We start from the raw sequence: 23660 nt of genomic DNA, 5'->3' as shown, positions 1-23660 counted from the left end.
TTAAATATGTTATCTGTTTTTGGGGGGGGGGGGGTTTGTTAATCATATACTTTCAAAACTTAAATCAAAATTGTCTTCGGCAGTCTTACATTTTCATTCCTGGATCTGACAGTAACCCTCTATGCAGATGACACTCATCCAAATGTACCAAGCTTAACAAAGGCAGACAGAAACTTTAAAACATAATGAGACATAATGCCTAATTTACATATTTTTCCATTCAAAGAAATTCACAGAAGAATTACTCCATATTTTAACACACAATATCTTATCAGGTTATGATAATTTCTGTGTACCTTTATTTTTTTGTTTTCAGACGATGAACTGCTGATTGAGCGAAGCATCTACAAAGGAAAGATTAATCCTGGCGAAGACAAACAAACAGTGGAATATAAAAGCTACATTGCCACCATTAAATACACCGTGCGTGTGCGCTGTGATGAACACTACTATGGCATCAGATGCAAAATCGTTTGTCGTCCCCGCGATGACTATTTTGGACATTATGTGTGTGACCAGTTTGGGAAGAGACATTGTATTGACGGCTGGAAGGGAGAGGACTGCAAAACAGGTGAGGCACTAAACATACAACACAGATACAGAAGAATACAATCTACAAGGACATAGTCATTGGCTATTTATCCATTTAAAAACCTCTTCACCTATAAAAATTAAATATACATAAAAAATATTCAAAATATAAAAGATTATTTTGGTCAAGTTTGACATGTCAGATAAATGAATAAAATTGGAAAATTGCAAAAATGCAAGCCAGAAAAATAGATTTTGGGTAAATGCCAACAAAACAATAAAAGTAAATACAAGAGTAGCTAATTTAATATACACATTACTGCATAGTCTATGATATTTCCTAAATCAAACTCAATGCTCTTTTCTTCCTTTTTTTTCCAAAAGAAATTAAAAGGTTAGTAAAGTAGGCAGCAGAAGAGAATAGAGCAGAGTCATAACTAGAGCAGATGGATAGAATGAAAACGACACACAAATGCTTTCTGGGGTCACGTAATCACGTAATCTCCTTAAACCTGACGTCCTCCCTGCCCAGTTTGGAAGAAGCTTGGAGGTTTACGGAAGTTCGTGTATAGTGTCACTTCAGAAGAATCCTAAGAATGCTTGGAAATTCCTGTCAATGTTGGATGGCGCCCCCAACTCTTTCACAGTTCCTTTGCCATCCACAGCAAACAGAGCAACATCTTTGTCCCACTGCACAAGCAAAGACAGAGTCAAAATTAGGTTTGAAGAGTTTAAAAAGAAGCTAACAAGAATAATGCTTTGCAGGTCTCACAAATATGTTTTCTTTCTGTCTCTCTTCAAAGCCATCTGCAAACAGGGATGTAGCCCCTTACATGGGACCTGCAGCATCCCGGGGGAATGCAAGTAAGTCAGCTCTTCAGTTTTTTTCTGTGTTTTTGTACCTCTTTGCTCCCCTTACCACATTCTGTTGGTGCTCTATTGAGAGCAGAATAGTTAAAGTTGCTATTGCTGGCAACGGTGCATCCATCAACAAATTGGACCTTGTAGGTTAAGAATAGGATGTCATCAAAGTTCATGTACATGTAAAACTAGACAGACAAATACTTTTGGCAATATAGTGTATTTCCTTATGTTAACAAAACAATATATTTTATATTATTTAAATCTGAAAGCAAAAATGAGTAAATATTAGCTTTCTTCTAGAATATTGCAAATATCTGGAGCTGTTCATGTGAAAACAACATCATGCATCATCATTGTCTTGTGAACTCCTGGAAATGAGATATTAATTTTTGCGTGGACACCAACTATTAATGTTGTTTTCTTGCCTAAATATGTTTCCTTAACATTGTTCATTGTAAATTAATATTTTTATTTATCAGAAAGCTCAGTCCCCCCTGTCTCTTTTTTGTCTGCAACACTGAAAATAAAGGCCACTAGCACTACAAAATTAATGTCTCTGTGCTCAGTTTATTCAGATGCAGGATATGTAGGGGCATAGCGATATTCTCAGCTCACACAGAGACGAAAATCAAATGCAGTAAAGGTTTCATAAATAACCAGTTGTCATGTTTTAAAGAATCAGTTGTTAGTATCCTAGTAAAGATTAGACTAGTACATGTTGGGGTTTCATTTTAGTCTAACTTTCAGGTGTTCCTAATGCTAACTAAAGACATAGAAAAAGCTTCTATTTAGTGTCTGATAGATCATAAACAGTTCAGTTTAATTATCCAATTCAGGTTTGATCAGTGTAAGTATTTTAAATTTTGAACTACAGTGGATAGAATGCAGGCCAAACTTAACAAAAAACCCTTAATATAGCACTACTGAAAAGCTCCAAAGCAGATGCTAACTTTGGCATTGTTAACAGTTATCAATTAGCCATTCACGGCATTCTGACAGTGTTGACAAATTGTTTTTACATTCAAGTTTGTCACTTGATCCTAGCGTCGTCAGCCCGACAAGCCATCTATTAACAAATTCGGCGACATAACAGGGCAACTCCAGGGAACTACTTCCTTTCTTAGTACTTCAAAATGACAGTTTGAAACATAGATACAGCAGGGTGTCAGGCTTAAACCATACATCTTCAAATGTGGGGCTTATAGCAATATCATAAGCTTGTTTGACTAGACAAAGTCAAATGCTGACAGCTTCTTGGTAGCACTTCCAGAAACACTTGACTTTGATGATAAATATTGTGGTGTTTTAATATTGCAAGATCTCTGGCCACAATAACTTGGTCTCAAGCTAAATTTAATGTAAAACCTTTACGTTCTAAGCTCCAATCCTTTTTGTTGTGCAGTTCATTTACTTTCTGTTTTAAAAAATGCAGACATGGCGCTCTCCCTGCAGAAGGAAAAGACTAACGTCAAGAGAGCAATGGAAAGGAGGGGTTAGGGTGTTTTAAGGATGCAGGTTAGATTTAGTTAGGAACTCATAAATAATGAAGTTGACATTTCTATTGAAAATGGCCAGAGGATCAGTGGAGAGAGAGGAACACCCAGGAATGTGCCTCAACATGTGATCTGAAGCTTCATGGCTGTAAGGGAAAACATACACAAACTGACTCTTGTGAAAGAAGAAGAGAGGAAAAGAGCTTCTTTATTATGGATTTCTGGGTCATTATCTAAATTTAGGAAAACGGACACAGAATAAGGTTTTTCTTATAATGCAATGGGAAAACCAGATTTTTGTTGGGTCTTTCAAGCACTTGGTTCAGGTATTGTTAAAAATTAGAAAGGGAAACTGTTTACAGAGTATTTACGATATAGAAAGGCTTTTTTCAGTTCATGTCCTTTTTCCTTTGTTTTACACTCAGAATTAGAATTTTTCAGATGTATCTTAAGGTTCCACTTTCTTTTAATTCATGTGACATCACTAAAAACATACAATTCTTATACATAATTAAAATGTCTCAACATTTTTGTTGTTAACCTTGAAAATGGACGACAGTGATTGTGACTCAAAGTCCACATACTTGTTTCTTAAAAAGAGCCAGATGGGTTTGCTCTAGTTTCTGACACAACCTACACTCTTGCGTTTGACACTACTAAACCCGTAGTCAGGCAACAACAGGCTAAGTCCGTCTGCTGGATTTGGGTGTGAGACCTGCCTGTAACTAATTCAGTGTTGCCACATGCACTCACAGACTGTACAGCAGCCCCCTCTACCTCTGCTTCTGCCCACCTGGGCGTGGTGCATCTGAGGGGTGGGCGTTGTGGCCAAGCGGGGTATTTTAGGCTCTGGATGGCCCCCAGGGCCTCCTCTGTTGATTGGACTGCGACAGGGCTTGTGGGTTATGCCACCCCTTGGCTTGTGGCTGCCTGAAACCATTTCTATGCTCTCCCTCACCCTCACTGCAGCCAGACAGACTGTCCACACCGCTGCTGCAGAGGCTGACAGTGTGCAGCGCACTGCCGCTAACCGCGGAGCTGGACAAAACCACTCCGTCACTCTCCAAACTCTGCTACATATTTACTGACATCAGATTCAGGTTATTTTCATGCACCTTGGACAGGCTGTATGCACTGCCTTGAAAGGTTTTTCAACTTTATCTCATTTCATCACATTATAATTACAAACTTTAGTGTATTGAATTGGGATTTTAGGTGACAGGCCGATACAAAGTAGAACCCAGAAATGAAATGGAAGGGTAAGGATGTATCATTTTCAGATTTCCTTTTCAAATAAAACCTTTAAAATTTGGCATGCAAGATCCATGTTTAAAAAAATAACTGTAATCATATTACATAATATTTCAAAGAGAGGGTACCCAGGGATTCCCAAACTTTTCAGCCTGTGTCCCCCAAAATAACAGTGCATGAGACTGGTGACTCCCTAAAAATACAAATAATTTTTACACTCTATATTTATTTCTAAAATATAAAGTGAAAACTCACTCGTATATTAATATTTAGTTTTTTAAATGACATTGGATTATTTCATTGCATTATATATTATTTAATGATTTAATGGGACATTTCATGGTACTTTATTTCATAGATCATGCATATTTATTTTTTCATATTTATTTTTAAAATGTTGTTCCTTTTGGCCCTCCATACCACTCAGCGGTCACATCACAATGATTATAAAAAAATTATCTGGCGACCGCCTACTTGATGTCTTGCAACCTCACAGGGGGTCCTGACCCCCACTTTGAGAACCCCTGGGGTACACCATAGACAGATCTCCAGACCAGAGCTGGCTGGCCCAATAGGCAATTTAGGCAAATACTAAGGGTGCAGTGGCCTCTAGGGGGCACCATAAAATAGGGAAAAAATGCAACTTTCAATATAAGTAGATTAAATATAGCTATTACTAATAACACTTAAAATGGAAAAGTTAACACAGATTCAGATGTATGTATTATCATTATTTATTCATTTATTTACAGGATTTTTATTTTGTGGTCAGGGAATTTTTATTTTTATCATTATGAATTATTGGTTGGTACACTCTCTGAGCCAAAGCTTTGCAGACCCCACTGCAATTACAGCTGCAGATTATCTCCGAGCAGCTTCCCTGTCCCTACTAAAGTAATATTTCCCCATAGCATGATGCTGCCACCATCATGTTTCAGTGTGAGGACGGTATTAAGGATCATGTGCAGTGTTTGGTTTCCACCTCACACTGTTTTTCATGGAAGCTGAAAATGTAAGTTTTGCCTCATCAGACCAGAGCACCGCTTTCCCTACATGGAAAGGTGCCAACCTGCAAACAAGAATTCTCCTGGCTTTCCTTTCAACAATGGGTTTTTTGTTTCCACTTTCTTCCACACAGGTCAGATTTGTGGACTGTAATGCTAATAGTTGTTCTGTTGACAGATTCTCCCACCTGAGATGTGAAACTCTGCACACCAACTGAGTTAGCATGGGCCTCTTGGTTGCTTCCCTGATTAATGCTCTACTAGAGCAGCCTGCCAGTTTAGGTGGACCTCCATGTCTTGATAGTTCTGCATTTGTTCCATTCTCTTTCCATGTTCAGATGAAGGATTTAACAGAGCCCTGCGAGATGTTCAAAGCTTTGAATATTGCAACCTAAGCTTGCTTTAAACCTCTCCCCAACCTTCTCCCTGACCTGTCTGCTGTGTTCCTTGGTCTTCATGATGCTGTTTGTTCTCTAATGTTCTCTAACAAACCAGAAACAGAACAGCTGCAATTACACATGCATCTAAACTCTATTCACTAATTAGTTGACTTTTGAAAGCAGTTGCTGTCCTGGTGGGGTATCAGAATCGGGGTGGTTACACAAATGTATGTGAACAATTTTAATAACCCTGCATACCTTTCCTTCCACTTCACTGGTAGGTACTTTGTTTTAGACTGTCACATAAATCCCTAATAAAATACTATGACGTTTGTTTTATGTGATGGAATGTGAACAGTTTTTATGTGTATGAATACTTTTGCAACCTGTGCATAAAAGCCAACTTTCTGGGCATGTGTGGTTGTTTTTTTGACAGGGCCCCAATTTGGTCCGGGTTCTATTATGTGAAGCTTTAATTGTAAGAATTGCAGCAATTCTAGCAACACTAGGTACGCAGATAAATGACAGACAACATGTAAAACAGCTCAATCATCAGGCTGGACTGTTATGTGTCATTATTCAGTTGCAGTTTAGTGATTAAACTAGGGCCTCCAGTTTTTCCCTGTTTCTACTGTGTACTACCCTCCTCACAACAGCTTGCTACGGTAAATCGCTGCTGTTTGATCAGCATCTATTTTGAAGTGTTTGTGGAGGTAGAGGGGGGTTAGGGGTGAATTGGCTGGGGTGTACAGGGAGGTGGGTCTTTTCCAAAGATAGACCCAACAGAGAAATGACAGGACAGGTGGGGGCAATGTTGACCAGTGGCCTTGAAATAACAGAGAGCTGGCATAAACCAACAGATTAGCTAACCCTGTGCAGGCCTCCCCTTCAAGACGACAAACTCTTGTTCCACACAACTAACCGGCACACACACACACACACATACACACACAATAAACAGTGTCTGTTTTGTTTAGCAATGTCCTCTGTTGGTATGTGTTCACTCAGTTTGATGATGATGATGTTCTGGAAGCAGATCACTGTTGTGACGCTCTGCTTTGTCAGCACTCGTCTGTGCAGTCTGTGCATCAATATGGTATCCAGCACTCTTCACTGGCTCCAAACAACGTCGACCTATGGTGTCACATTCCTGCCAAAAATCAGAGGAGCATATTAAGCAATCACAACAGCGCATCTTTTAATCGAGAGAGCGCATAGCTCTAATCGAGGGCGTGCACCTTTATTTGAGAGCCTTTGAACGCGGCACAGTGAGCAGTAAAACATACCCCATGCACCCATCTGTTCGTTCTCACGGAAAAATTATGCTCTCTCGCTCTGTTTAGTGGGCGTATTTGTCAGTTGGGGGCAGAAACTCTTCTGATTGATCTGATTGGCCGGATTTTCACCTCATATGCGGTCGCAGCCGGCACAGGACATTGCCTTATAGGAGAAGAAGAAGAGTAGGGAAGGTGATGTGGATTCAAAGCGTTGAAGAAAACAAGGACTAAATAAGAAGGTAAGGAAAGGAAAAGCTGGTTGTTGATTGCAACACTTTTTTTTACCAGTGACATTTATCTAAAAAGAAATCAAGATTATTACAGATGTTAAGAGTGGTGTGAGACTCACTTCCTCTGACATCTCACAATGAATTCTTTAATGCTGTCCTCAACTGTATCAAACAACAATGTCAATAAAACGTTTATTATAATCAGCATCCAGAGTTTAGAGAAAACCTCCTCTCAGAGACATACTGTTAGTGTTGAGATTTCGACATTTACAATTAGAAATTGTCTCAGGCTAATTAATTTAGCATATCTACAGCTAACCGATTGCTAATAAAGTAATCAATAATCATTCAAGAATCTTTACTGTCATTATGAGACCATAATAAAATTTTGTTGAGACATCCGGCTCAGAATGCAACATAGGATACAGTCAGAAATTTCAAACACTTAGAAACACATAGAAAAATAAACATCCTTAGAGGACACCCTTGAAAAATATAAATAAAATAAATATCACCGGTAAAAAAGTGTTGCAATCAACAACCAACTTTTCCTTTCCTTACCTTCTTATTTATTCCTCGTTTTCTTCAACGCTTTGAATCCACGTCACCTTCCCTGCTCTTCTTCTTCTCCTATAAGGCAATGTCCTGTGCCGGGTGCGAAAATCCAGCCAATCAGATTAATCAGAAGAGTTTCTGCCCCCAACTGACAAATACGCCCACTAAACAGAGCGAAAGAGCATAATTTTTCTGTGAGAACAAACAGATGGGTGCAGAGGGTATGTTTTACTGCTCGCTGTGCTGCGTTCAAAGGCTCTCGAATAAAGGTGCACGCCCTCGATCAGAGCCATGCGCTCTCTCGATTAAAAGATGCGCAGTTATGATTGCTTAATACGCTCCTCTGATTTTTGGCAGGAATGTGACGCCATATAGATCCATTAAAGTTTTTATTGGGCTGGGCAAGAAGACGATTAATCAGAGAAGCAGCCAAGAGGGCCATGGTAACTCTGGCGGAGCAGATAGGCAGTTTACCAAAAGCTATGTAGGGGACACAGCAAACACGTGAAAAAAGGTGCTGTGCTCAAAAGAGACCAAAACTAAACTTTTTGCCAAATGCAAAACACGTTGATTTAGCAGGGACAGGGAAGCGGATGGGAAGATGGATGGAGTTTAATCCAGGACAATACTGGAAGAAAACCTGTTAGAGGCTGCAGAAGACTTGAGATTAGGGTGGAGTTTCACCTTCCAGCACAACAACCCTAAACATACATCCAAAGCTACAACCAAAACATATTCACAACCAAAACATATTCACTTGTTAGAATGGCCTAGTTAAAGTCCTGACTAAAATCTGCAGCAAGTCTTTAATGTTTTTGTCCACAGACACTCTCTATTGAACCAGACTGAGCTTGTCCTATTTTTCAAAGAAGAATAGGCAGAAATGTCTCTCTGCAGATGTTCTGAGCTGGTAGAGACAAACCCAAACAGACCTGCAGTTGGAACTGCCTATATATATATAGTACAGACCAAAGGTTTGGACACACCTTCTCATTCAAAGAGTTGCCTTTATTGTCATGACTATGAATATTGTAGCTTCACACTGAAGGAATCAAAACTATGAATTAACACATGTGGAATTATATACTGAACAAAAAATTGTGAAACAACTGAAAATATGTCTTATATTCTAGGTTCTTCAAAGTAGCCACCTTTTGCTTTGATTACTGCTCCACACACTCTTGGCGATGAGCTTCAAGAGGTAGTCACCTGAAATGGTTTTCACTTCACAGGTGTGCCCTGTCAGGCTTAATAAGTGTGATTTCAAGCCTTATAAATGGGGTTATCACAATCAGTCCCAACAAATACAGTGCAGTTAAAGAAGTTGGTGGTTGTAACATGACAAACGGCGTAACGGGTGCAGGGGTGTGAATTCTTTTGAAGGTGGTTTGTATGAACAATATCCAATAATAATGCACATGTGTTCCAGGTGTAACTATGGGTGGGATGGCCCGCTTTGTGACAGGTGCCTGCCATACCCTGGATGTGTTCATGGTACCTGTACTGAGCCCTGGCTGTGTACCTGTGAGAAGAACTGGGGTGGACTGCTTTGTGATAAAGGTCAGATTTATCTTTGATTTTATTTAAACAGATTTATAAATACAGTTCAGTTCTTTTTGAACATAAACAGGTTGTATGTGATTGTCCCATTCCAGAAGAGAAACTGCACAAAGCTGCAGTGTAATTTATAAAGTTCATTAGTGTTTTTGGTGCACAGATCTGAACTATTGTGGAACCAATCAGCCCTGTAAGAATGGAGGAACATGCATGAACACAGAGCCAGATGAATACAACTGTGCTTGTCCTGATGGCTACTCTGGCAAAAACTGTGAGATTGGTAAGTATGTTAATAAAACCCACTAAAAACTAATCAGTGTGATGGTTCTACTGCAGCAGAGTTCCTTAAAACAGAATTAATTTGAAATAAGAACTCTCTTTCTAGCGGAGCACGCTTGCCTTTCTAACCCCTGTGCCAACGGAGGGACGTGTCATGAAGTCCCTTCAGGGTTTGAGTGTCACTGTCCTGCTGGCTGGTCTGGACCGACCTGTGCCGAAGGTGAGAGGCAGAAGAGATGTTTGGGCCCCCCTCAGTTCAGACATAAAGGACCAGATAGAACGAGCTAAGTAACCAGCAAGTGCTTTCCATTGGTGGGAGCTTGTGTAGTGTACAGCAATAAGGAACAACAGACAGGAAACCTAAAGAAACCTAAATGACTGAACAAACATTTCATCCCCTTTTATTATACCAGCTTGATGCTGCTCAGGGTCTCGGAGGTTCTGGCGGCCAACTCCAGCAGTCAAATATGCCCTGGGTGATCCCCTCCTTCTCTAACCTCCCTCTCAAATGGTGGTTTGAAAAATACTTGTGCACAGTTGAATTATCTAGTTTGGCTTTTAATGTTCTTTTTAAATTTTATACAAAAGATCATCAAATGCAGTCCAGTTGTCTTAAAAAAACTAAGCTAGTCGCGGCATTCTGAGACAGTGTGGCTCCGACTCCCCACTGACTGAACATGCAGATAGGTAATCAATAACTCATAAAACAGCATGTTCCATGACAGATGGACAGGCTTCCCGTTATCTGCTAACTCATGCCCCAAAGCATTGGCAGACATGTCTCTACATGTTGTACAAAATACAGTTACCTGTTAAAGCTTCCTCACTGATAGTGAGAATAGCTGACTTTGAGTCTTCTCCCCTTAGTAACAGCGTCCACAACAAGAGTGTTGTTGTCAGCGTGATGTGGTAGTGTTTAAGTGTAGTGTGTCCACTGGTCAGAAAAAGGTCACTGGTCAGGGCCAGCCAAGCTGAAAATCGTTTGATTCTGGTCAGAAGCTGTTTTCTCAGTGGATATCTACAGAACTCTCAGAAATGGAAAACAAAGACAGACCGAAGAACCACTCAGCCCATGCCTTTAATGTACCAGCTCCATAGTGATAGTACATCTATCCCTTAAGCATATTGTGTATTTGATCAACAGATGAACTGATGTGATTATGACCATGTCTTTAATGCTAGTCTTTGTTTCAGACACAGATGAATGTGCCTCCTCCCCCTGTGCTCATGGAGGGACCTGCATCGACATGGAAAACAGCTTTGAATGCCTCTGCCCTTCACAGTGGACAGGAAAGACCTGCCAGATTGGTATGTTTCTGTCATCCACAGACAGACCAATACCAGCAGAAGACTTTTTTTCCTGAATAAAACACAGGCTTTCAGAGACAGCCTGGACAGTTTAAGCATTGTATTGCTAACTTGTGCATGTGAGATGACCTTTTGCTGTGACAATGCTGGTGTGCATCAGTGTGCGTTGCACCAACAGTGACCTGCTATGTTGGTTAAGATTAAGTATTTTTACAGAAGGGCATTTCATTTCAAAGCTGCACAGTGCCTTGGAAAATTTTTCACCCGTCCACATTTTGTCACATTAAACCAATACAAAGTATATAACTGAAGTAGAAGGATAATTATCCAGTTTTCTAAACATTGCACAAGTACAAATCTGAAAAATGTGGTGTGCATTTGTATTAAGCCCCTCTGATTCAATATTTAGTAGAACCAGTTCGAGCTGCAGGTCTTTTGGGGTTAGTTTCTGCTTTGAACATCTACAGACGGAAATCTTTGATCATTCGTTTGTGCAAAACAGCTCAAACTCAGTCAGGTTGGATTGAGAGCATCTGGGAACGTTTTTTAAGTCTTACTGCAGATCCTCAGTCAGATCTGGACTTTGACTAGGCCATTGTAACACATGAATAGGCTTTTATCTAAACCATTCCATTGTATGTCTGGCTGTATGTTTAGGGTGGTTGTCTTCTATCCCAGTGTCAAGTCTTCTGCAGCCTCTGACAGGTTTTCTTCCAGGATTTTCCTGGATTTAGCTCCATCCATCTTCTCAGTAACTAAAAACAGCTCCCCAGTCATTGCTGAAGAAAAGCATCCCCACAGCATAATTCTGCCATCAATATGTTTCACTGTGGATAGTGAGTCCAAGATTTTGACCAAAAAGTTCAATTTTGGTCTCATCTAAACAGAGCACCTTCTTACTGTTTACTGTGCTCCTAAAACGAATGTCCTATGATTGTTTTTAATGACCTTCTTCTTGCCCCTCTTACATACAAGCCAGATTTTTGTACTGCATAATAATAGTTATCCTGTCAACAGATTCTCCCACCTGAGCTGTGGGTCTCTGTAGCTCCTCCAGAGTTAACATAGGCCTCTTGGCTGCTTCTCAGGTTAATGCTCTCCTTGCCCAGCCTGCCAGTTTAGGTGGACGTCCATGTCTTGGTAGGTCTGCAGTTGGTCCATCCTCTCTCCATGTCCCGATGATGGATTGAACAGAGCTCTGTGAGATTTTCAAAGCTTGGAACATTGTTCTAGAACCTAACCCCGCTTTGACTTCTCTACAACTTTCTCCATGACCTGTCTGCTGTGTTCCTTGGTCTTCGTGATGCTGTTTGTTCTCTAATGTTCTCTAACAAACCTTTGAGGCCAGAAACAGAACAGCTGCAGCTACTGCAGACTGTGATTTAATCATACACTGCTTGACTCTTTTTACAAGTGGGTGACTTCTAAAGGCAGCTTTTTGTACTGGATGCCATTTAGGGGTATCGGAGTAAGGGGGATGAATCCAAATGCACACCACTCTGTGTGTTTGTGTAAGCGTGCGTGTGCATATAAGTTGGTGACTTAGTGGTGTGTGTTGTCTGTACCCATCCCCATCAGAGGTATCATCTGCAACCCAAGCCAGGTGACTTGAGTAAAGCTAAAAATAACCTCCGGCTTGGCAGCTGCTGGCCTTGAGAGCAAATATTGTCCGTCCTCCGGGGGCGGGGGGTCCTGGCTCCAGATAGGATGTAGCAGAGGAGCAAATGCTCTGCGGTGAGGCAACACCTCAATCTGCCCATTCAGCCTCACCACGGAAACACTAGCAAGCAAACAACCCCTAGCAGCAACTTTCCTATGTGTGCAGAGGGGTACCTGTGGCAGACAGAGAGATGGTTTGGTGGCAGAGGGTGAAGGAAAGGGTTCTGGGTGTTTCATTTCAGTAGGCCAACAGGTGTCACTTACCTCTTGGGAGTACTATTAATGCACTGTGTTGGTTTTAGTTGATGAAGCGGCGCAGTAAGTGCTGCCTCTGAAACTGACCGCTTGGAATGCCACAGGTTGGCCTTTAGGGAATGCAACAGAGACACATTAACCCTGAGGGAGAGGGGTCAGCACCATTCAACATCAACTCAAAGTTGTACCAAAATCTCATACTACATAACTGTAGTATGAGACTTACATAGCATTGACCAATCTCTGATCAAAAAAGAAAATCTGGAGAGGAAACGTATATTTGTTTTCATTTGTAATTGGCTACTAAATGTGTTTAAATGAAAGATCTGGATTGCCAAGACATATCACTAAACAGCAGAGGTGAATATAAGCATTAATGAAATGTGAAGATATGTAAAACTTTGATTTCAGTAAAGTATATGTAATAAAGCTGTGCTTGGTGATGGGGCTTCTTATCAGGTTCTCAGCTCTCATTCCCTGTCTTTGTGTCTCTCGTCTCTGCTTTGCAGACGTTAATGAGTGTGCGGGGAAGCCTTGCCTCAATGCTTATTCTTGCAAAAATTTGATTGGTGGATATCACTGTGCCTGCTTTCGTGGATGGGTGGGCCACAACTGTCACATCAGTCAGTATGAATTCAGAAATGTATTGGTCTTCAGTCTGTTTCCCACCTGGCTGTATCACTCCAAGCTGAAACGCTGTGCCTTTACTGACTAGCCTCTGCTCCACTGCCATCACATTATATGTCTGGGTTTTCTCTCTCATACAGTTTGTTTCAAATATAGGAACATATCATGGAATTTCTCTAATCCCAGCCGCATAAATTGTACATGCAGGATCAAGTATATGCATACACCATCATTAATCTTTTGTTAAACTTCCCTTAGCAAGTTACAGAAAAATAGACTTTTATTCTAGCCATAAACAAGCCTCAGTTAATTTGGTTGGCTTCCTGGCTCAGACATGGTTCATGGCTCTGTCCAAAGATTTTAAATATAGTTGACGTTTGCTATATTCTGTGTTAGCCTGCTTTACCCTTTCCAAAACCAGGGATATGCGTTTAGGATTACTGTCCAGTGGTGTCCAAGTTTCAACTTCTAGCTTTTGGTTTGAAGTTGAAGAATGTGGAGGCAGACCATTTTTATTTTTCCATCCAATACATTAGCACCACTGACAGTGAAACAGGCTGTCAGCACCATGCTTGACAGCAGGTGTTCTTAGTGTGAAAAGCCTCACCTTGACTCCTCCGGCTTGATCCTTGGTGGCATCCGAGTTGACATTCACCAAATTAGGAGAGAATTTTATGTATATATATATATATTAATCAGTATGCATCATTTTCACTATATGGATTAGAGAAAGTCCAAAATAAAGGTAATGTTATGCTCCAATTGCTATTTTTTCATTCATTTAATTTGCTTGTGGCGTTGTCATTCTACCTGATGAAAGAATGCTTCAAATGCATCATAAAAAAGCCCCAATTTAATATGACATTAATGTTGATGATCAGTGGATGTAAACTTAAAAACAAACAGGTCAGTAAAGGTTGCTGGAATTTCTTTTTCTGACTTTAGTCTCATACCTTTGTGCTGGCTGTTTACACACATCAGCTGGGCTCCAGGGTCTCTGACTAAACCTACAGGTCCTTCTCAAAAAATTAGCATATTGTGATAAAGTTCATTATTTTCCATAATGTCATGATGAAAATTTAACATTCATATATTTTAGATTCATTGCACACTAACTGAAATATTTCAGGTCTTTTATTGTCTTAATACAGATGATTTTGGCATACAGCTCATGAAAACCCAAAATTCCTATCTCACAAAATTAGCATATTATTAAAAGGGTCTCTAAACGAGCTATGAACCTAATCATCTGAATCAACGAGTTAACTCTAAACACCTGTAAAAGATTCCTGAGGCCTTTAAAACTCCCAGCCTGGTTTATCACTCAAAACCCCAATCATGGGTAAGACTGCCGACCTGACTGCTGTCCAGAAGGCCACTATTGACTCCCTCAAGCAAGAGGGTAAGACACAGAAAGACATTTCTGAACAAATAGGCTGTTCCCAGAGTGCTGTATCAAGGCACCTCAGTGGAAAGTCTGTGGGAAGGAAAAAGTGTGGCAGAAAACGCTGCACAACGAGAAGAGGTGACCGGACCCTGAGGAAGATTGTGGAGAAGGGCCGATTCCAGACCTTGGGGGACCTGCGGAAGCAGTGGACTGAGTCTGGAGTAGAAACATCCAGAGCCACCGTGCACAGGCGTGTGCAGGAAATGGGCTACAGGTGCCGCATTCCCCAGACCTGGGCTACAGAGAAGCAGCACTGGACTGTTGCTCAGTGGTCCAAAGTACTTTTTTCGGATGAAAGCAAATTCTGCATGTCATTCGGAAATCAACGTGCCAGAGTCTGGAGGAAGACTGGGGAGAAGGAAATGCCAAAATGCCAGGAGTCCAGTGTCAAGTACCCACAGTCAGTGATGGTCTGGGGTGCCGTGTCAGCTGCTGGTGTTGGTCCACTGTGTTTTATCAAGGGCAGGGTCAATGCAGCTAGCTATCAGGAGATTTTGGAGCACTTCATGCTTCCATCTGCTGAAAAGCTTTATGGAGATGAAGATTTCGTTTTTCAGCACGACCTGGCACCTGCTCACAGTGCCAAAACCACTGGTAAATGGTTTACTGACCATGGTATCACTGTGCTCAATTGGCCTGCCAACTCTCCTGACCTGAACCCCATAGAGAATCTGTGGGATATTGTGAAGAGAACGTTGAGAGACTCAAGACCCAACACTCTGGATGAGCTAAAGGCCGCTATCGAAGCATCCTGGGCCTCCATAAGACCTCAGCAGTGCCACAGGCTGATTGCCTCCATGCCACGCCGCATTGAAGCAGTCATTTCTGCAAAAGGATTCCCGACCAAGTATTGAGTGTATAACTGTACATGATTATTTGAAGGTTGACGTTTTTTGTATTAAAAACACTTTTCTTTTATTGGTCGGATGAAATATGCTAATTTTGTGAGATAGGAATTTTGGGTTTTCATGAGCTGTATGCCACAATCATCCGTATTAAGACAATAAAAGACCTGAAATATTTCAGTTAGTGTGCAATGAATCTAAAATATATGAATGTTAAATTTTCATCATTACATTATAGAAAATAATGAACTTTATCACAATATGCTAATTTTCTGAGAAGGACCTGTACAGCTTCTAGAAAAAATGTAAATCTCTGTTTAGTCATTTGTGACTCAGTTGCACATTCTTCTTCCTCTCAATCTTACCTCTCTTCTGGGTATATCCCCCTGCTCTGACTGTTCCCTATTCTTTCTTGTAGCAGCTGCATGTTTCTCCAGCAGTGTGTGTTCTGTCTCCTTCTCTGTTGAACTGCATTTGAAAACTCTCGATGTTTCCACAGATATGAACAGCTGCCATGGACAGTGTCTGAATGGAGGTACCTGTAAGGTGAGACCCACTTCTCATATTTTATGAACATTCTGTTGGTGCTTTTTTTTTTTTAAATGAATACAAGAACAAGCACTGGCACAGCTTTCAACTGGCTTCAGCTGTTACCTAAACCTAACATGCCTCTTAATTAACCTACCAGGCACTACTATGTGTTAAAACTGCCAACAACTACTACATTATACTGCATTTTATATGAATTATGAAATAATTAGTATTATTAATAAATTATTGTTGACCCTAAGCTGGACTTTTGTTGAGTTGCTGGGTCTGTAAAGTTGTTTTGAACTAAGTTCATTGCTACTGGAGGACTGAATTAGACGTGGGTCAGAATAAGCTCCTCACAGTCCGATAATATAAAGAGTTACTTTAGCAGGATTTTTATGTGGTGAATCTTTAGTTTAAATTAAGTGATCTGATTTTTTTCTCTCTAGTAACTAAGTGAAATGTGTAGGAAGGACAGCAGGAAACTCAACTATAAAGTGTGGGAATGATAGAAGATTTTAGTGGATTTGAAATTGTACCATACCTTGACACTGGAAGCAACCCATCTTTAGACTGAACTGCATGATTTGGGCTGACTTAAATTCTAGATATTTAAATATGAATTACACCTTTGTTGTGAAGTGCCCTGAGATTACTTCTGCGGTAAACTGGCTATATAAATAAAGCAAATTTAAACGAAAACTGAAATGCAATAATTTCACATTTTAGGAATATTCAGTGAAAAGATTCAGATTAAAAGATCAAGATCTCTAAAACAGAAACAAATGTTTGTCTGTTCCTTTCTTTTGAGTTAGAGAACTGTGTTAAAAACAGTTTCTGAATGTTTACATATTTTTTTTCTTGGAAGCTAACATTCAGTTAGTTTTGGCAGCTGTTAGATCTGGTGACTGACTTGCTGAGAACCTCATTTCTTGTCTTCGTACCAGAATACGGCCAGAGGCTACCAGTGTGTTTGCCAGGCAGGCTTTGTGGGTCGCCACTGTGAGGTTGAGAGGAATCGTTGTTCTAGCAGTCCGTGCAGAAACGGCGGCCGCTGTCATGCCCTAGTGGAGGGTTTTGTGTGTGACTGCCCACAAGGCTTCACTGGGACAACCTGTGAGGTGAGGACCATGTAAAATATTGGGGATGTAGAGACAGTTTATAAGAACGAGGCAAGACAAAATTTTAAGAATATTTTTGAGAAGATTACAGTTTATGAGCTTCAACAAAGCTCTTAGCTGCTAACTGTTAGACCTATTAGACCTATGCAATAGGGTGTAAAATATTTTTTTTTTATGTTGACTAACATTGATTCTGAGGGAAGTTCGAATTTCTTTCTGTTTTTTATTTCTTCTCTGAAGGTGCAGAATGATCGTTGTAATCCAAACCCTTGCCGAAACAAGGCCCAGTGCCACAGCCTAAAAGGTGACTTCTACTGCAGTTGTTCTGATGACTATGAAGGCAAAACCTGTTCTGAGCTAAAGGACCACTGCAAGACTAACCAGTGTGAAGGTAGCAAAGCTCCTACTACATCATTTCAGAAGAATTTCTTTCAAAGCCAGTGGCAGATGCCTTCACCTCAGCGCCTAACTGATTTTCACCTTTTTCTTGTCTGTAACCCAAAGTTATTGACAGCTGCACTGTTGCCGTTGCAACCAATGACACTCAGCAGCAAGTGTGGCACATTTCATCAAATGTTTGTGGACCACACGGTCGCTGCATCAGCCTGCCTGCCGGGAACTTCAGCTGCTCCTGCGATTCGGGATTCACTGGCACCTACTGCCACGAGAGTGAGTCATTATTAGCTTGACACTCACACATGTTCTATATTTGTCACCAGTTACCATCACTTGGAACCACAAGCCTTATGGTAATTCAGGCTCATGTTTCGCTTGCTAATCATCACCATCTCAGTTTGGTTTATAGCAGAAGTAAGAAACCCAGAGGAAAAAACTGTTCTTGTTCTGTTTACACAAGTTTTTTATTTTACCACTAAAAATCTCTATTCTGTTCTAGAATACGGACACGTGCTTATCTTGAAATGCCCAGTGGTCAAACATTGTTTTTGACCTGCTAAAAAACTGAAACCAGTTAATGCAATTCTTTTCTTCTTAAAAAAAAGGAACGTCTTTTGTATGTTATTTTTTTTTTCTTTTTAGCAACTACCTTCCCTAACATAGTAACTCTGTCTACAGACATCAATGACTGTGCTTCATACCCATGTAAAAACGGAGGCACCTGCATTGATGGGATCAGCTCCTTCGAGTGTGTCTGTCCCGCCGGTTGGGAGGGCGGCCTGTGTGATGTTGGTAAGTGTATGTGGCTGTACAGAACAGAGACAAAATGTGGGTCTGGTTGTCAGGAAAAGTTCTGCTAGCAAAGTAAAACAGGTCCTGTAGGAATTTGAGGAAAAATGTTGTTTTTAAGTTACATTAAAAAGCAGCTTTCTTCTAAAGACCTGCATCAACTGCCTTCCCAATACATGCACATCATCTGGCTTCAGTAGTGATGCTACTTGATAATTTGTTCAGGAATTACTTTGAATCCAGCAAGTCTCTCATATGCAATTTATATTGTGCCATAAAATCTAATATGGTCTCTCTCCAAAAATATCAGGTGTTTTATTATATTTGATGTGGTGCAGGAATTGCTAACTTGTTCCCTTCAAAACCTGGTATTGCAGTACATGAGCTGTTAGGGTTGTAGTCTGTACCTCACATACCAGCTTGCATCCACTCCTGATTAGATGATATAAAGATTGTTAACTTAAAGATTGTTAAGACTTATGTCAAACCTTCAGTTTAAGTGAAGTCTGAAACCATTTTTGCATTTTAAGTGTGACTGAAGTCACTTTGGATTTTTTACACTATGTCCTATGTTGTTTTTTCTGTTTTTGACTTGTATATAGCACATCATTTATGTGTGCACATTTGCAGATGATTCCACTAACTCCACTGTATGAGGAACACTAGGCTCTGGGATTATATGATGATAAAAATGCTAAAATCTTATTTATAATTTAATTTAATTTTACATTATTTTCTGAAAATTTCATTTAACACTTTATTGCCATTTATTTTGGTTCTGATTCCAGTTTGGACTAGTTGAGTTCAGAAGTTATGATAGATTATGATCCTAGAACAACACAAATAACTTAGTGACCTCTTGCTGGTAGTCATTATTCAGTGGAAACCTGCAGTGTGACTCCATTTCCTTACTGTAGACTATGAGCAGTTTATAAAAAAGATATTTTTTATTCAAAGGTCGGGCTGCCTGGTGGCACAGTTAGTAGCACTGTTGCTTTGCAGCAAGATTGTCCCTGGTTCAACTAACCAGCTGGTGGACTTTCTGCATGTAATTTGCATGTTCATCCCATAAATGCGTGGGTTCTCTCTGGGTACTCCTGTTTCCTCCCATAGTCCAAAAACATGACTGTTTGGTTAATGTGGTCTCCCTCAATTGCCCTTAGGTGTGAATGGGTGTGTGCATGGTTGTTTGTCCTGTATGTCTCAGTGTTGCCCTGTGATAGATTGGCGACCTGTCCAGTGTGTACCCCGCCTCTCGCTCATAGACTGCTGGAGATAGGCACCAGCTTCCCCATGACACAGTATGGAAGAAGCAGGTATAGAAAATTGATGGATGGATTTCAAAGTGGGTGCAAAATGTCCCCCTGGTGGGTTCAGATACATGGTCTGTACAAAATGACCAAGAGTAGGGGGCATACTTTTATACTAAAAGTAGTCAGGCACAAAATAACCAAAACTTCAAAGGAATGAGATGGCGAAGAGGTGAAATGAGTAGAACCCATATTAAATGAGAAAACTTAAAACAAAGAGGAATATTTGTCCATCTTTTCTAATCGCATTATCCTTTTTAAGTCTCCACATTCTTCTCCATAACCCAAAATGATCTTTCATTTCCCCTTTCATTCCAGATGTGAATGAGTGCAGCAGCAACCCTTGTCAAAATGGAGGCCAGTGTGTGGATCTATTTAATGATTTCTACTGCAACTGTGTAGATAACTGGAAAGGAAATAACTGTCATTCACGTGAGTCAAGCCTGTCTCAGTGACTGCATTTAGTTATGCACATGTTGAACAGCCATTTCTGGGATTACCACAAACATTAAAACCTACCACCTACAAACTTATTAGTGTCAGTCATCACACAGAAAAATATGCAATATATTTTCCATCACATTCCTTGCATGTCAGGTGTCATATTTTTGAGCTATCAACTAGCTACTTAGTCTTTGGAGTGAGGAAGGATACCTGTACTGTTTACATGTCTACAGACATGTTTTCCCTTTCTATTCTTTCCTTGTCATATTTGGAGTGGATGTAGATGCGTATCAACACTGGCAGAAAGGCAAATACCAACACCGTGTCTTCTGCTTTCCAGGTGAGAGCCAGTGTGACTCCAATACGTGCAGAAACGGAGGAACTTGTTATGACCGCGGAGACTCTTTCCTGTGCAGCTGCCCATCAGGGTGGGCAGGAACCACCTGCAACACAGGTCCGCCATTGTTTGTACCCTCATTGTATTCATAAAACCCAGTTAGTAATGATGTAGTGTAAGGTATTGTTGCTAGACATAAGTAAATCAGTGGATGAGATGATAAAATCTTGTTTTGTTTTAGCTAAGAACAGCACTTGTGATTTGGATCCTTGTGAGAACGGAGCAACATGCGTTGGAGGAGAACCTTTCACTTGCATCTGCAAGGATGGCTGGGAGGGGCCCAGTTGTGCACAAAGTAAGTGACCATGTTTAGAGGCTAACTTCCAAACCACTGCACTCATAAAAAATGAGCGTAGCGGCCTAATTTCAGCGTAGCCCCGACACTTTCCAGCGCATTTCAGTGTAGCGGGCCGCTACGCTGAAATGCGCTGGCGAGAACCCTGGGTAACACTATAATCACTCAAAGAAACTAAAAACTAAATTCAAATAAAATATGAAAAACATGAAAGTGTAATCGTAGCATTTTCTATAGAATTTTGCTATTCCTTTGCAAAACCTATTACACCAAATCATAAAACTTGTCAAATAAATTAGAAATTTATTTAAATTTTTGCATTTATAGGTAGACCAAAGAATGACTGATTTGGGTTGCCCTTAATGTAAAATAAGAGTGCATACATCGGACAAATAACAATCCATTCACTCAACTCAAATCCTTTCCAAGCAGGCTTTTACATTCACCTAACAGTCAGCCTAAAACATTAAATGAAGGCTATGAATCTTCCATAACATAGATAATGGTATACCACAGTTCTGCTGACCATAAATATGCCAACACAATTTAAAATACAAAAGTGAACACATCCTACAAAGGCCAACATGTATCCAAAAATTTTATTTGGCTCAAACTATCCAAGTCATTTTAACGTTAGCATCTATTCTATGCTATTAGCTCTCCAATCACATGGTAAGGGGAATTAAGAGAACCCCGATTAAAAGTTCAATATCAAGTTAAAATAGGCTCACAAAATGACAAAGGTTAAAGAAAATTGCAAGATGGATTAAATGACTTTTAATTCACAGATGTGTTCAGTGTAGATTAAGTTGGATATCTGCTGACAAGTAAAACGTTTGCTTCCACATGTCACAATGTCTTATCGAGAAATACGGTAAATTGTGTTATAACAGGCTTTCTAACTGTTAAATCTGAAATATTTCCCATAATTCAATACTGTTTACAGTATATTACAGTATCTCAAATGAAAGAGTAAATATTGCCCAGAATGCATTGTATTATACAGTTCGGTATGGTTTTGATAAAAGTACTACTGTTCCATTTTCAATGTTTTTTTACAGCATTTTGTTACAGTGTAGATAAAATTATCTGAACCTTTATTGTCATCCTCTCCCTTGCAGATATCGATGACTGCAACCCACACCCATGGTAAGACAGAACTGAATTACATTACATATATTTATGTTCTGGTTACTCCTGTTATTTAGAAATCTACCATTTGAATTTATAATATTTATCTTCTTTTAAATTCCAGGTAGCTTTCTCTTTAACTCACACTTTGGTGAAGTACACATTGACATAGAGTTTGGGTTTAAACTAATTGTTTCTTTTGTTATGAGCTTTATGTTGGCTACTCAGAAGATATTTCAGCTTTTGCACACATTTAGATGTTTAGATTGTTAGGGTTAACCCTACAGTTGAACGCAACATGTCTGCAAATCTGATTAAGGCACCAAACCTTGATACTACAGTGCAACTCCAGAACTGTCCTTTCTTATTGCAAAATAGGAGTCTGAAAGAAGGATAAAACAGTCATCTGTGACATATAAAAATAGCTTAGGTTAGATTCTGTTTTTGGTCAGTCTTTTACCTCAAAACGATGAGGAACTGACAATTTCAGGACATGTCAAGAATGTGGAACATATTAAAACAAAGTTGTTCTGTTTTATTCATTTGCACTTTAAGCAATCATGGGACATCCTACATTTGGAAATGTTGGCAGCCTTTGGACATCTCAGAGTTAAAAGAAAGGTCTTCCTGGCAATACACAAAGAGTATCCTAGGGACTGCTGCTTTGTGTATAAAAAATGGCAGATTCATCTTTTGAAGTTTTCATATTTCATTTATTTAACAATTCCATTAGTGGATATAAAATCCTTTTTATTTTTAAGAAGGGAATTTTTTGTAGAGGGGATTTTTTTTGGCAAAGTTAAAGCAAAAGCCTCCTTCAAACCGCTCCCCTTCCCACCCTGGCGCTTCCTGACTGTCAGGTGGATTAGTGGTGGTTAAGGTTTAGACAGCGAGAGGAGGAAAAGGGAGAGAAGCAGAACAAGGTAACGATAAGCCTCCTAAGCTATTCAGAGCCCAGAACCTGGGGTGGGGTGTAAGAAGTGGAGCTGTTCACAGATGAGGGTGTGACACTCTATGGTATGTCACTATATGTGGTATGTCAGGATTTACGCCAGCTTGAGCTTACATCTCATCCAACCCAAAGGGAAGACCAGTAGCAGAGTTTATTACATATAAAAAGACTTAACCCTCCTATTACCTTCAAATTTACAAACATCTTTTTTCTTCGGGGTCAATTTGACCCCAGCAATTTAAACCTCCAGAAATTATCAAAATTAAAATTGTTTCCCAACTTTATATGTCAAGTACTTCGTTTGTTTCTTGGCTGCTCAAATAGGCCTTTAAACAACCCCCCACTCCCGCCTTACCTGCCTTATACATCTAGACTACCTTTATCATGACTATGAAGAAATATGCAGATCACTATGAAATCTCATAGATTTAGCTAAAATAGGTAAGAGTTATTTATTGTTGTTCTAGTGGCTTTATATTATTACATATTTTTGTGATATATAATGTTTTCGTATGAAAAGCAACTTCTATTATCAAGAATAGCAACACGCTTTATTTTTAGGGTTAATTTGACCCCAGGAAAAACAAACACAATTGCTGCAAGCTTCTCACGGTATCGTCGGCCTTGCCTTGTTTTTCTGTCATCAAAGCGTGTGACACGGGAGAAAACATGGAAGGTATTTATAGACATAGCTGATGGAGAAATTGCCCTTCCTGTGTCAGCAGTCCAAAG

At 39.9% G+C, this 23660-nt stretch overlaps 1 protein-coding gene across 3 annotated transcripts in view; it reads left to right on the top strand.

Annotated features, from left to right (window-relative positions):
• LOC124855725 (protein jagged-2-like) overlaps positions 1–23660 on the top strand; it is an 86527-nt gene that overhangs the window by 44305 nt on the left and 18562 nt on the right. For 2 of the 3 annotated variants that reach the window (XM_047345745.1, XM_047345744.1), the window contains exons 4-19: positions 317–571; positions 1335–1395; positions 9015–9145; positions 9303–9422; positions 9528–9641; positions 10616–10729; positions 13153–13266; positions 16062–16108; positions 17041–17214; positions 17455–17605; positions 17719–17883; positions 18289–18402; positions 20028–20141; positions 20494–20607; positions 20732–20845; positions 21967–21994. In XM_047345745.1, the coding sequence (XP_047201701.1) occupies positions 317–571; positions 1335–1395; positions 9015–9145; positions 9303–9422; positions 9528–9641; positions 10616–10729; positions 13153–13266; positions 16062–16108; positions 17041–17214; positions 17455–17605; positions 17719–17883; positions 18289–18402; positions 20028–20141; positions 20494–20607; positions 20732–20845; positions 21967–21994 (1930 nt within the window). The remainder of the gene's footprint in view (positions 1–316; positions 572–1334; positions 1396–9014; positions 9146–9302; positions 9423–9527; positions 9642–10615; positions 10730–13152; positions 13267–16061; positions 16109–17040; positions 17215–17454; positions 17606–17718; positions 17884–18288; positions 18403–20027; positions 20142–20493; positions 20608–20731; positions 20846–21966; positions 21995–23660) is intronic. The other variant, XM_047345746.1, reaches the window with a different exon arrangement.

This window comes from Girardinichthys multiradiatus, chromosome 19 (genome assembly GCF_021462225.1).
Source record: "Girardinichthys multiradiatus isolate DD_20200921_A chromosome 19, DD_fGirMul_XY1, whole genome shotgun sequence".
Lineage (NCBI taxonomy): Eukaryota > Metazoa > Chordata > Actinopteri > Cyprinodontiformes > Goodeidae > Girardinichthys > Girardinichthys multiradiatus.
The sequence above is the reverse complement of the archived record's forward strand: the minus strand, read 5'-3'. Positions and strand labels throughout refer to the sequence as shown.